The sequence below is a fragment of the Copadichromis virginalis genome, linkage group LG17 (assembly GCF_057382275.1).
Source record: "Copadichromis virginalis isolate Kocher_CV1m ecotype Utaka linkage group LG17, C_Virginalis_male_GT1.1, whole genome shotgun sequence".
NCBI classification, from domain to species: Eukaryota; Metazoa; Chordata; class Actinopteri; order Cichliformes; family Cichlidae; genus Copadichromis; species Copadichromis virginalis.
Window position 1 is genome coordinate 9260360 of NC_140634.1, and position 14510 is coordinate 9274869.

The following is a 14510-nucleotide window of genomic DNA, read 5'->3' on the forward strand; positions in this document are numbered from 1 at the left end:
CCAAGTGTTTTTAAAGCCATCTTCTAGTTTAAAAAAAGGAAACTAAAAGAAATCAGCGTATTTTAGTCCCTTTTTTAAAAAGGTATTAAAGGGATGATGGTGAATCAAACATCCACATTGAGTTCAAAAAGCAGCCAGACAAGGAGTCCCAGTAAAACACTGCAGAGGCATGGATATCCAGGCTTAAAGTGGTTCCTACAGCTCCCATAATGCAACTTGCTCTGCTGGTTACATCCTGGTCTTTCCAGCTCCACGCTCAGAAATCATGACTAAGACTTTCTGTTAAATCAAGATCAAGTTTAACACAACACGCACACATGGTGGAATAACACAACTGTGTTCACAGAAACTTTGTAATCTATTGAATACTTCTATAAAACTGCATTAAGTTATAGTTTCCTTTATCCACTGTGAGCCCAGCGGTGCATCAAGGTAGATATTTTATTAGCTGATATGAGGTCAACTCGTCAACTGTGTAAAATGTGGAGCAACAGTGTGGTAGTGATCTTAGTGAAACATCCTTTTTGGCCCTGTTAAGTATTTAATATCACACCAACATCCCGCTTGCACATACGCTGATATGAGTAAAAGTGGTAGCGCCGGGTGGTCGCTGAGATCATTCAAATACATACAAACAGCTATGATGGACCGTACCTCCTTCAACCAACAGAGAAAAAACAAAACACACACACACACACCTCCAACAGCAGGTGGAGACAAACACACATGGGGGGGGGGGGGGTAATAAAATAACAATGTAACAGCAAAAAATGTGATTCAAATGGTTTCAGATGTGAACGGTGACAATGACTTTTCCCAATGAAAAAAAAAAAAGAAAGAAAGAAAGAAACCCAACAAAATAATTTTGATATGTGATTTGTGCAAATGCTCTGCTTTTCCTTTCCCCTCTGAACTTTAACACATTCTGCTGTCTTGGGTCGACGTGCATCAGCCACGGTTTGGAAAAGCATCTCACCGTTAAAGCCTCACCAGAAAAAGCATAAATAAAATAATGGTGTCAAATCGGACGTATTTTTAGGCAGCTGACATGGATGACTCTGCCAGACCTCGTGGGCTTTAATGCTGAGATGCTTCTGGTCGCCGGGCTGGGTGACAAAAGGCATTCGAGGAGAACAAATTTAACAACAAGCCCCCACAAGCGTCCATCTGCAGTACCTCCAATAATCTGACCTCTTCAAAAACGTATGGCTTTTTAAAACATTGGGCCTCTTTCACAGTGGTGCACTGGGAGGGGTGGGGGGGACAAAGAGGCCAGAACAGACGACAAAAGCAGCATGAACAACAACAAGTCTCCTTTAACAATATAAGCTTCTGTACAATCAGGCACAAAAAAATAAACACTTTTCCTTTTAAACTCCAGTCGGAATCCTTTTTGGTCTTTGGTACCGCGGTAGAGATGAGGCTTCATGTTCTGGATGCTGCAGGGCTGTGGTGGGAGGTCTGAATGAAGAGTTTTGTAGCAGTTTATGGAAGCAACAGGATGTTTTGCTACGTATATGATCCTGGCTTGCTGTCGACTTGACAAATCCTCTGGATGCTCACTTTGACACTCGCAGCAAAAAGTGTACTCAGTCAGAAATCGCTGTTTTGACAATGAAAGGGCTCCAGAGGAGTTCACGTGACTAAAAACTGATTTTATGGAGGGTGTTTTCCAGTTTGATGGACTTGCAGATCCGCTGCTAGCAGTAGCAGCAGGAATCCAGGCATTTTACAGCTCAGACACAGACCGGATCTTCAAGCGTACACGTAGCAGCACAAATAGCTCGCACCACATGTTCCATTTCCTTCAGAGTTTTCGCTCCCATCTGACGTTCCTCTCAGCATAGACTCAAACGAGTTCTTTGGATCCTTATCCCATTTGTAGCAGTGCTGCATCCTGCTGGGAATTAACAGAGTTTAAAATGAAATTGTTTCGAAAATGGTGGCTGAGGTTGCGGGGGGTGTGATTATGACTCATAATGGAGCGGTGGCTCTCCCCCCGACCCCCTGTGCTACAGTCAGCGGCCCCGGGAGTCAGCAGTGGGTGGCCTCGATGGGCGACAGCGTCAGGATGCTGCGATCGTTGGAGTACAAGTTCTCCGTGTCGCTCCAAGACCTGAAAACAGGCAGCAGGGTGAGTGACGGTTAGGAGGCTGGCCTAAGTGGGTTTCTGTGTGTGGGTGTAAGAGTGGGGCTGAGCTATCACTAGCTTACACTGCTGTCCACAGGTTGGTGATTACAATCTACACAACCAGGCTGGAAGAAGCAGAGAAGAGTGAGTGATGAGTGAGGTTAGTAATGGTGTGATGGTGTTAGTGAGTATCACAAGTCTCTCCTCAGTAACTCGCACTAATCTTTATCAGCAACGGCCCACAATTTAGAAGTCCTGCACTCAGTGACTGAACCAAAGAAGGCACAACTGTTTACCAAAGCTGTACGGTGGCCCCGAGAGGTCAAACACATTGCAAGAAAACAAACCCCACACACCCTAACAAAGCAAACAGAAGTGTTGTTGGGAGACAAACATGCATCTACAGCATCTATTTTGTCCCTCACAGGAATCCTCTGCTTCTTTTAAGCGTGTCTCGGTGCATCGCATGTTTTGGTTTCTGTCACTTCCACAGCTGTTCCCCAAAACACTTCTGTGTTTTTTGAGATTTTCTTTCCTACTTCCATTGTATTTTTTCCCACTTCGTTTGCATTTTGTGTGCTTTGCAGTGTTTTTCTAGTTGCTGGTGTTTCTGACCTGTTGGGGTCCCTAATAATGGGATGTTTTCATTAATCTTTTTGTGGCTGTAGCTTTTTACACTATGAAGAGGCGGGGCTCATGAAAAACAAGGTGATGTCACCCATTACTTGTGCCATTTAGAGCGATATTTACTTTAGGATGTTTGTGGTGGGAGCAAACAGCCAATCAAGTACACGTCAGTGTTTGCACCCTTATTGGAGTATTTGCCAATCATCATATCGTGGCTCTCCCATCGAGATTCCAGTGCTGGGAATTGGGGTGATCACTCACAAAGAATAACACCCATGTGGATACGCACCATCAGTCAGTTTTAAAGATGGCACGATCCTGGCTGGAACTGAATTAGATACCAGAATAAAATGCCAAGCCTGACACTCAACATTACAACTAGGGTTCTTCATACAGGTTCATACAGTAGATGTGCTTCTTCTAACAATTGCCTCCAGAAATGTGTTTAAGACAGGTTTAGCTGTTTTCTCCACCTGTGTTTTCCCTTTGAGGAGCTGGGGAGAGACTTGAGCTACTCAACTCATGAGTAGAATCATAAAGAGAAATAAAATTATGAACAAGCATCAGAAACATTCTTTCATTATTTATCAGCTTCAAAATAATCATCAGCATCTGATATCCTGCCTATTAAATATACAACAGCAGGGTGGATTTGCTAGTCTTTAGTACTGAACACAAACACATACAGTGCATAACGTTATATGACATGACTGAGATACAGCCAATTCCCTATTATTAGCTTGGTGAGCTGAGACTCCTTTGGAAATATCTAACAAACAAATCTTCCATACAGTCTCATCCATTTGGTTTATGTGGGACCAGAAAAACATGAACACAGCAAACACTGTTTGAAACGCCTTTAAGTCACAACACACCAACCTCCAATGTGCTGACTCACATCAAAGCTGAACCAGAGTTCACGATCAGAGCTTCCGCCTCAAAGCTCGAGCGAGTAACAGAGAGACCACAGCTCAGCATCCACTGACGTCAAACAGCACCTCCAAGCCTGGCTACCACATCTGAACCTCACATGACGGAACGAGTGACGTCTGAAACGTGTGGACAGCTTTTACAAAAATCAACTGTTTTATGTTGTCCAACTTCAGAGTTGCTGCATCTCTCACCTAACACCCCCCCCAAAAGATGTCAGTAGGTCTACTACTCAAAGTATATCTCTCAACCTTTAGTCTAACACCAACATGAAGACAACTGTTTTTATACCTGCTAAACAGAAGAAAAGAAACTACAGGGGCACCCAGGGACTTTAAATAGACTCATGACTCAAATGGTTTGACTGGGGGCGCTCTCACATGCTGTCACATGCTCAGCTGTCTACTCACAGGCAACAGCAGCCCCCATGCAACAAGATACACTGGGCATTCATGTTTTTGTTCCTGTAGGGACGATAACTCCACCCAACTGGAACACCATGGGATTTAAAACGAGCACGCCTTCAATCATGGCCTCTTCTCAGAAGCATAATAAGGCTTCAGGATCCGATAGAAAAAGATTGGAGGACGTAGCAGGGAAAAGAGAAAAAAACCCCACCTCAAAACTGAGACTGAGACTACACATCCCAGCAGCCCCTCTGGTGTCCTAAGCAGTCTTTTTCTGTTTAGGAAGTCTTTTTTGTTATAAAACCTGCATTTTTCCCCTAAAACTTCCAGAAAAAAATCCAAATCCACAAATCCAAAAACAAAAAATTTCTGCTTTGTCACTAAAATATTTAACCTTGGCCAGCAACAGGCCAAGTACAGCAGCCAACTGTAACTGGGCTTCCAATAAATATGAGATAAATGCGTCATGTATTATATAAGTACTACATATGCTTGCTATATGTCCCTTCCAGTCATTAAGTATAGAATATAGGAATGGGTGGATATATTCCATTTCCTCTATGGCAGTATCCTAGCATTAAGGCCAAATATTAGCTGGCTCTCACTACCTGTTTAGGCATTCTTTGCAGTTTCCTGCTTTTTGCCATCACACCCAAAAGGTGAAGAAGAGCGAGAAGAGGAACGTCTAGGTTAGGGAGGAAAATAAACTTGCAGAATCACCTACGAGTTTGTTACTCCACTTTGTTTTTTTGTATTTACAGTATGAAGCACAGCTAGGCAAAGCATTTTCTAGATGTTCATTATTTATTCTTTGGCGAGAACAAACTGGCAGCCATGTCCTTACTTGGAAGAATACGACTGATTGGTTTGTGCCAAGGTCAGAAAACAAAAATCAATCATTCCCACAGGAAGAAATTCATCTAAATTGAATCATGCATTTAGTGGCAGTTTCTCCCTGAAGCAAAGGGGCTTCAGCAAAATGACCCTGACATCAGATCTGCTAAAACATTTCATGGTAGAAACCCCCCCCACGGCTGAGGGAATAATGAAGGGTATAAATATTAAAGCATGGGACCCAATTTATCATCTCACCAGCTGAAGCAAAGTCTAACGTGATCATCTGATGCCAAACCAGAGGTTATTGATTGAAAGATGTAACTGCAGCCAGGAACAATGTCTCTACTAGAGGGCCCGGTGGCGCCAGTGTCCGGCAGCCTCGCCTCTGTCAGTGCGCCCCAGGGTGGCTGTGGCTACAATGTAGCTTGCCATCACCAGTGTGTGAATGTGTGTGTGAATGGGTGGATGACTGGATGTGTAAAGCGCTTTGGGGTCCTTAGGGACTAGTAAAGCGCTATACAAATACAGGCCATTTACTATGAGAATGTTCAAAGAGATTAAAAACAACTTCTTCACATAAGACGTTGTCATTTATTAGTCCCCATGCGGGCTACGGGGAGACCCCTGAATCCCTTATTTGCCCTGCATGCTGTCGTGACCTTTATACACACACACACACACACACACACACACACACCTTTTAACTCAGTGCGATCAATACTGAGGGTCCCAAGCTGTTTAAACAAATAATGACCGCTCAGCAGAGAGGGCTGATCAGTCGATAAATCGATGACCCCACAGAGTCGCCAGGGTTCGGGTGAAAAGACACAACAGAAGTGAAACTGCAGATTGGGCAGTCCGATAAACTGAAGTTGTTAAAGCTGAAACCCCCCAAAAAACAAACAAACAAAGAGATAATCAAACTGTTTCCGTTTCATCATCCTTTTGTCACAAAGTGGACTTGCAGCTTTGAAGAAATCTGCATAATCAAATGCTCATTTTCTGCTGTAAACTGGAATATTTCATTTTCTCTCTGCAGCAAAGACCTCGCATTGCAGTTACTGTTCAATCTCATTGCTTCGGCTTCCCACTTAAATGTTTTTGACAGCTTATCAGTCCCAGAAATATCTAAATCCACATTATTATTTGGACAAGTTAACCATTGTCTGTGGAGTAGCTTTCCAATGAAAAATAGGGCCTGTTAGTGAATACAAGGCTAACAAACAGACTTTAATACAGTGCTCGGGTTATCTGTTAAAGCGCATTGCAAAATTCCTTGAAACCTTAGTTATTCCTTGGTTATTAATCAGACTCACTGCCAGGTGATTTTTGGAGAATATTTTGGAAAGGGTGACAGACAAGACAAACAGATCATAGCATGTTGTTAGGACACAGACACATGGGTTAACATACAGACAGACAAACCCTTAAGTGTGGGTTACACAAGACAGACCCGCTGGACACCGGTATATCGTGTATTAATAAATAATACTGTAACCCAGATTCTCCCTGTTAGTCTGCCAAACATTCACACCTGCATGCTTTGTAAGACAGCACAGCCATCAGAATCACCCTGTGGTTTTGGTTCTATGGAGTACTGATGCATTTCTGTGGATATGACATTAAGCACACCCTTCTGTCTGGTTAATCAGAATGTTCAGACTCCAGACTCCCAACACAGACTTTGATGGAAATGAGAAACTCATAGTAGTGCAGTCCATGATGGCTTGATCCACATATGTTCAGCCTCTAACTCCTTCTTTTGGCTGCTGTCCCAAAGTCCTGCAAAGATTCAGCCTAAAACCAGCCTCTAGGAACACCTGGAGCCCAGCTTCCCCACCACGAAGTTCAAATTACTATAAATCTGAACAAGACTTACAGTTGACCTGCAGTCACATTATGGGCTACAACGGTCGGGACTGAAGCCCAGATTTCTGACACCAAGAGGTGCCGAGGGTTCGTCATTCAAAATCACGTTTTCTCGATGTCGTAGTCTTCCCCACCTGTTGTTGTGGCTGGATGTGTGGCAATTGTTGGCGCTGGCCTTGCAGCGTCCAGTCATTTGCTCCAGGAGGCGGGCCAGGCGGGTACAGCCGCTCTGCCCCTGTTGGTAGCAGCACAGGGATTCCATGCAGCTGAGGTTCTGCACCTGGGAGGCTGGTAGAGACTGGAGGGAAGGCAAAAAGTGGAAGAAGCGCAGAAACAGAGGGAGAGAAAGTGAATAAAACAAAAATGAAAAGGTGGCACAGAATGAAATCACAGAAAATTAAGGAGAGAAAAAACAAAAAAAACAAACAAGATTTGAGTGGAGAAAGAGAAGAAAACAAAGAAAGATCAAAACCAAAACAATTCAGGGTGACTGGTATGAAAAGAGTGACTGGAGGATGATGTTTTGCATGCTGTCACAGCAACAGTGATGTACAAGGGAAAACATTCAAAACATGCTACATCAGGGATTGAAATGTGGTAAATAAATACTTAAAAACAAAACAAAATCCTATGAGAAAAAACACATGTTTGTAGTTAAACTTAAGAATGATCTGCTGTATAATTTTTGGGCAACGTTAAACCAGATCAAGTGTCTTCGGCCTTGTGCCAAAACCAAATATCAAATGCTAAATACATAAAGTTCCTGCAGTGGTTCTATTCTAGGTTCCTGATAGTAGCTGGGCATTACACAAGATAGGCTGTGTAGCATCTGCAGCAAATGAAGACCACCCAAAGCTATTCTTTTCCTCCTTGTGCACCTCAGCAGAGGATTTTTGTTCACAGAGCAGAAGCTGTGGCATTAGACTACGACTACAAAACAAACCTTCAAGGAAAGATGACTTTTTGTTCCAGAGCCTCGAAAACTCAACGCAGGTCTTTCTGCTAGGCTGTCGCATCTGTGATGGATCACTTAGCATCAACATAAACATTTAACATAAACTAACCATAAGCCCATTTTCTCTACTTCCTTATGCTCAGGCTGGCTCTCTATTAAGTGGACTTTTTTTGCAAGACTACATGTTTTGGGATTATTTAAAAAACAAACAAACAAAACTTTTTTAAAACTAGATTGCTCAGTGAGCCAGTGGTGCACTCGTAGATAAAGCTAAATTAAATGAGAAACCTGTCTGCTGACCTAAGGAAGCACCTGGCAGTAGGTGATGCAGTAGAGACAACGAGGAAAAAGTGACAGTGGTGTAGAGTTGCACTTATTCAGCTGGCATTGTGTTCCCTACTACTACCTCTCAAGTGTAGGTCCCATTTATTACTGTGTATTACATGAACATAATTCATAAATCTACTATGCTAATAGTATTGAGGAAAAAAGGTTTTGATTGTTTTGAAGGTCCAGTAACACACAGGTACAGTTTGATACTGTGTCATAGTACAGAATCAGAAAGTTGAGATATCGCCAAAGTTGGCTTTTGTACAAAACGGTTTCTAAACGCGGTCATTTCACGATGTCCCCTCTAATGTGGTAATGCTGACAGTCATTTGTGTCTGGGTAAGTGACCCGTGGATTCCAGTGTGCTTTCACTTATGGATGTTGTGCTTTTCTGCAGCTGAAACTGGAGACATGCTAGGCATGAATCCAAACTTCTGCTTCCTCGCTGGAGACAGCAAAACAAAGACAGGTCACGGTGAATATGAATTACTCTGACACTGTCAGGTGCTCCAAGGTTATACTATAAATGTCTGGTTTTTAGACTCAGGTTCTATTGTACAGCGTTTTGTCTATTGAAAAAAAGAAAAGAAAAGCTGGGGCTGTTGAAAACAGGAAAAGAAGCACAACCACAGCTGTAGCTATGAACATTACACACCTTATTCTACTGATTATCTGTTGGAGAAATATCCTTTCTAAGTAGACAGCACCATATGAGTCTGTCTTTAGATTAACTAACAATAATGATTTTGCTTACTCAAACAAATGAACCCCTGCATCAACCTGTGGAGAACCAATGAGTCATCACAGAGCCTGTAAATACAAAGAGCCAAATTCAGCACTGCAGTGTTTTCAACCAACTCTTGGGTTTTATTATTTATTTTTTAACCTCTAAAGAAAGAGGCAGTCACATAATTCAGAGATCAAAAGAAGACCAGACTGTAAGATTAATAATTCTCATGTAAACCTTTTGAAAAATGAATGCTAGAGCTGAAGGCTTTGCCATTAAAATAGCCAAGGCCTCAGTGACAGCTGTATGGTTGACGTCATCCTCTGGCTGACTTACCACAATATTAATTACAGCTTTCAACTACGTTCTTGCTTTCTGTCCTGTTACTGAGCACAGCATTTTGCTGCTTTAAAGAGAAACAAGAAAGTGCACGTCAATCTGCGTGATAGAATAATCTTGTTTTCTAGCACTCACAAAAATAACTCACAGAAACAAAAACTATTAAATTATGGAACTAATGGGGAAAAAAGATATTTAAAGTCATAATTGAAAAGGAAGTAAAGGTGATGTAAAACCCTTACAAGCAAGCAAAGATATATCACTGCGTATGAGATGAAAACATGGCAAAGACAAAGTCAGCATGCCAACAGCATTCTCTCTGCGTCTAAACTCTGAACCCATACCTGATCAGAAACCAGTGAGGGGTGAATTGAGACCGGGTTGGGAAAAGGATGAGTAAAAAAAATCATGGTTGGGTAAGGGGAGGACAGGGTCAGTCGCATCTGGCCAGGGAAGGACTGTGTTATTCACTGACAGGTAAGGGAAGGATGAAGTTAATTGTGACTGGCTGGGAAAGCATGGGGTCACTCATATACAACGTGGGACAGACACAAAGACAAACAGGAATCTTATTTGAGTAACGAGTTAAAAGGCTGTGTGGGAGCAGCTGTGACAAACAGTTATGGGTTAATGATCAAGGGCTGCAGGTTGTGCAACTGAGTGCAGCTATGAAAGGGTGCACAGGGTTGGTTGGTCTTCAGGTGAAGACGATGCCCAGGCAGTGATTGTACAAGGAGGGGGGCAGATGGAAGTGAAGTACATGTACGGTACTACCTAAGGGAGCATGAGTCTGGGCCGGGGGCAGCAGGGGGAGGATAAGCAGCTAGCAGGTGCCAATTGTCCTCCCCTGGGCTCCGCTGGGCTTTAACAGGGTCATATTCTGGGCCGACTGAACCCTCACCCTCTTCCATCTGAAGGACACAAGATGCTTACAGTGAGCCCCACTAGCTAGTCATACAGTCAACCTTGCGGACGGTTGGCTGAACACTAAAAAAGCAAACCAGGTGCACTGCAAAACACATCCTTCTTAGCAGTTTCATCTCATGTTCAATCTTTAGGTGTTTATTGAAACAAAACGATTTGGATGATTGGATCAAATAATTGCTACCTTTTATTAATTGTGCAATTTTTCTAAATGTATCAAATATTTGTTCTTATTTTGATTTACATGCAGATCAGCTTTTGTCTCGTACAGCTGGAAAACAATTTGAGGTACAGTGGATATGTTTTCCAGTGCTGCTTATTTACTAACTGGAGGATTCATTAGTCAGCAAGCAAGCGATCATTTGGTCAAGAGCCAGTCCAGGCTGCACTATAGGGGGCCAGTTAATTGGGGGAATTTCTGACCTTCACTCTACAGTGTACTCGAATACATTTCTTCATACCGAGAGGCCAAATCAACGCCGCTCCTTCTTAAAGCCCTTCACAAGTGACCTTCTCGACAAAGCAGAAGAGCTGACAAGCCCAGCTGCTTCCTGCTTTTTGCTCAAAGTCCCCTGCTGCACATTTAAATCACAATTTAATTAGGACTGCGAGATAATCAGAAATCACTAGTTGAGAATAAGTGAAATAAGTCTTAGAAAATGTAAAGGGCTTTGATGAGGGCACTAGTGGAGGGCTTCATTTCCTACAAAAGTTAAAGACAACTAAGCACAGTGGCTAGACGGCCAGTGCGCTCAAAAACGGCCGTGAAACTAGGCAACAAATGAGCAGAAAGAAGCTTCATTCATATGACAAGCATCTTGAGGGAAACAGAGATAGAAGCACATCTATTAGAATCCAAAGCAATTAACCTGCTGCTGAATCTATCAGAGCTGCAGAGTAGGCAAACAACAGTAAACCCTAGAGAGCCCTCTGGGTTCTTTTACGATTACCTCTATCTAATCTAATTAAGAAAAAAAAAAGGAAACTGAATAGTTCCAGAATTATCTCAGCAGAGCTGAACATACTGCATTATGCAGCACATTAACATGAATATACCATTAAGATTTTGAACGCAGAAAATCAACAAATCGCTCAGACTGAGTGAATCTGTTTTGCATAATGTGCTCTGTACCCTCACCTGTGCTCTCCAAATCAATAGCTGGTTTCTGCTCATTTAGTTTCTGAGATGAGACCAGCTTTATCTACATACAAGCAGCCCGAAACACATTCAGACGGTAGTTTATTAGGTACGCCTAGCTAAAACTTGTAACGAGAGAGGCAATAAACCCTACTGTCATAGAGGGCACATTTAGTTGCTGTTACAACAGTTTCAGATAACTGATTCAACTTTACTGTAACTTACAGGCTTTTTGTCAGTGAGGACAAAAAGCAACTTGCAACCCAATCTATCTGCCCCACTAACTACATCCTGCAGATTCAGTTTACTTTGATAGTGTATAAACCAGCGACTAAGTGTGCTATAAACTAGCATGAACAGTAAATCCAGCCCACTGTTTTTATAAGTGACATTTCCTCCCACCCACCTTGGAACCATACAAATTAGCAAGCTATAAAAACATGCAGAAGCAAAACAAATTCATGATCCTTGCTCATAACAAAAGTAATAATAGCAAAACTAAATATGACCTCTGTATCAACCAAAGATTTGCTCACCTTGGACAGTTAAAAAGAATAAAAAACTCCCCATTTGCTCATGTTCACTCATTAAGAGAGAACCACCCTAAATTTGGCTCTTTGGCCTTTGTGTTATCAAAGAGAGCTTATGCTATTGTTAGCATTTTCCTTACAGGTTTTTATCGTGACATCAACTACGAAAGAGCAAGATCTTCAATTCAATCAATGAAAAATACGTGAGACAACACAGGGTTTCATTCATAGCAACATGCTGCTGTACAAAACAGTCCAAACCAGTTCAAGAGTCTGTCATGCAGCTGTGGGAGTGGCAGTCTTGCCCTGAGGATCTGCCTAAAACCATGCAGGTGGATAACGCTGAGCTAAGGAGGGCGTTTCCGTGTCCTAGATTGAGTTGTTTTAGTTGAGCATACATCGAGATAGGTGACCATGCCATATAGATAAAAGTAGTGGATTGATGGGCTGCACCATGCATCTGATTCATGTGTCACTTTAACATGTGAGGGGCATTCCAGATTGTGCTCATGTGACAAGACCACTTGCTGATGGTCAAGAGGTAGGTTTGACCAGCTGCAGCGATAAAGAATGACGATCAGAGCCGCCTCCCCAACACATTTCCCCTTACGTTATGAGCGCTGAGGGAAAGAGTCAAGAGTCTACGAGCCCTCACAGGTGATTCGGCATTCATTCATTCTCTCCCCCATTCATTTATCCATTTGTACATGCAGCGGGTGGTGGGGTAATGACAGCGGCATGCTGTGACAGGCAGGAGTGGAAAGTGGTCTCAGAACGCATTCTCTACATCAGTCTCTCACTGAAAATGCAACACATGCAGCGGCTGAAGTGCTTGAACCCGATTCTTCGACATGATCTCCAACCACACATTTATATCTTCTCTACATCCCAGTCACAGAGAATGCTGATTGGCTTGTGCAGGGCATGCAGTTACAGGCATGAAACAAAGGCTCCTACTCTAAAACTGACGGTACACAACGCTGCAGTTGTGGTACTGCCAGTGTTAGAAAAATGACCAAATAAAGTTGAGACCTGGGAAAAAGAACATTTGAGTTTTGTATGAATGATCTTACACAGGAGTGCTTATTCCATAAAGCAATACTTCTACTTTCTACGGACTTTTTGCAGTGTGCTGTGTACAGGATTTTAACTACTACGCTGTGTATTTTTGGCCAAACAGAATTAATGTGAAGAGAGGTGCACAGCATGCTTTGATTTCACTGTCAGGCCACGCCACATTATCAAAGAACAGCTCCCTAAAAAGGGTAAGAATTGATACGTTTTCAATTACAAAAGCAGGGCAGCAACTCGGTGTTAATAGCTGACAAATCATAGAAATATAGATTTATAAGTACAGATGGATCACAATACAAGTACACACACAGTACAAGAATATTGCATTTGAATAAGGCACTCCTTATAATATTCTGAATTTTGTTTTGGGTGTATTTTAAGTCCACGGCTGAGTCACTCAATTCCTCTACCTAATTTTGCCCAGCTGGCTCTTGGCTCTGGACAAAGGCTGCAGAGCGATGAAGTCATCACCTATCGCCACACGGTTGGAATACATCTACACCAGGAGAGTGCACACAGAGGATAGGATGAAGACACACAGAAAGGTTAAAAATCAAAGTCTCTCTCTCTCTCACAGACACACACACACTACCACAAACCCACTCGCAGAATCGCACACACAGACAAAACAGGACAAAGGTTAGAGCAGAAAATACAAACTCCATGTAGGACTGGACAAATTTCAAAGGAGAAGGGTCTAAACTAAAACATAAACAATCTCCAGCTGGACAAATCAATACAGCAACAGTGTGGGTCCTCTGAAAGGTGACCATGCACAGTGTGGAGCTGGTCTGCGTGTCTGTGATCAAAGGCGACTCATGCAATGTGTGTATAAACACCAAGTCCTTCTTGTGCTGCCAAGTTGATTACTTGTGACCACATAGGCTCATTTAAACAACACGATGGGCAGAACCTTTTCTCCTCCCTGCCTCTGTCACATTTTAACTTTCAGTGGCATTTTAGTTTATTTCTTCCCTCCAGGCTCTTTTCAAATAGCGGGAAATATAATTTCCCTTTGTGTGAAACAAGTAGGAATATGTATTAAATCTAACGCTTGACACACAAGTTTAACTACTGGAAAGCATTCGGCCCTTTTGCCAATTTTTTCATTCTGAGCCTGCAGGAAACCCCAAACCCACAGAAACCATTTTTAGACTTGTTTACATAGATCTGGTAATAAACTAACAATATCTGACTTATTCTCAAAGTCTGTTAACTACTTAAGAATACTGTCATCTCTCATTGGCTTTCACCCTTTTTAAAACGATTTCAATGTAAGTGAAAACAGAGAAGTGGGTGAAGTATTCTCAGTAACTACAGTAGAGTCCAAACAGCAAGTAGAACAAAAGAGCACTTAGGCAGCTGCTGTGAACCAGAGAAAGTACAGAGTTAGGCCAGCACTGGCTCACAGGCAACAACCTATAAATGTCTTACCATCTCACATTCATACTTTCCACTTTTTTTTTTCTTTTTTATAATACTGCTCCTGCACCTCCTCCCCTCATTACCTGACTCTTCTGAGTGCTGGTGGGCTGCAGGTGTCTGTACAAGACCTTCTTCAACACATCAGGAAAGAGGCAAGTTATGACGATGATGATAATGGCGAACCAGGCTGAACCGCTGGACAGCAGCTGCACAAAGACGAAGTACATGTCCTGGGTGTGCAGGAATGGCCTGAGGGGGCAAGGGGAG

General features: G+C 42.5%; 1 protein-coding gene across 4 annotated transcripts in view; it reads right to left on the minus strand.

Moving 5' to 3' along the window:
• Window positions 1-1296: 1296 nt before the first annotated feature.
• atp11b (ATPase phospholipid transporting 11B) overlaps window positions 1297-14510 on the minus strand; it is a 48490-nt gene continuing 35276 nt past the window's right edge. For 2 of the 4 annotated variants that reach the window (XM_085437605.1, XM_085437604.1), the window contains exons 28-30: window positions 14327-14492; window positions 6936-7099; window positions 1297-2116 (exon numbers count right to left, since the gene is read on the minus strand). In XM_085437605.1, the coding sequence (XP_085293731.1) occupies window positions 2035-2116; window positions 6936-7099; window positions 14327-14492 (412 nt within the window). In that variant the 3' untranslated portion in view covers window positions 1297-2034. The other 2 variants (XM_085437607.1, XM_085437606.1) reach the window with 2 other exon arrangements.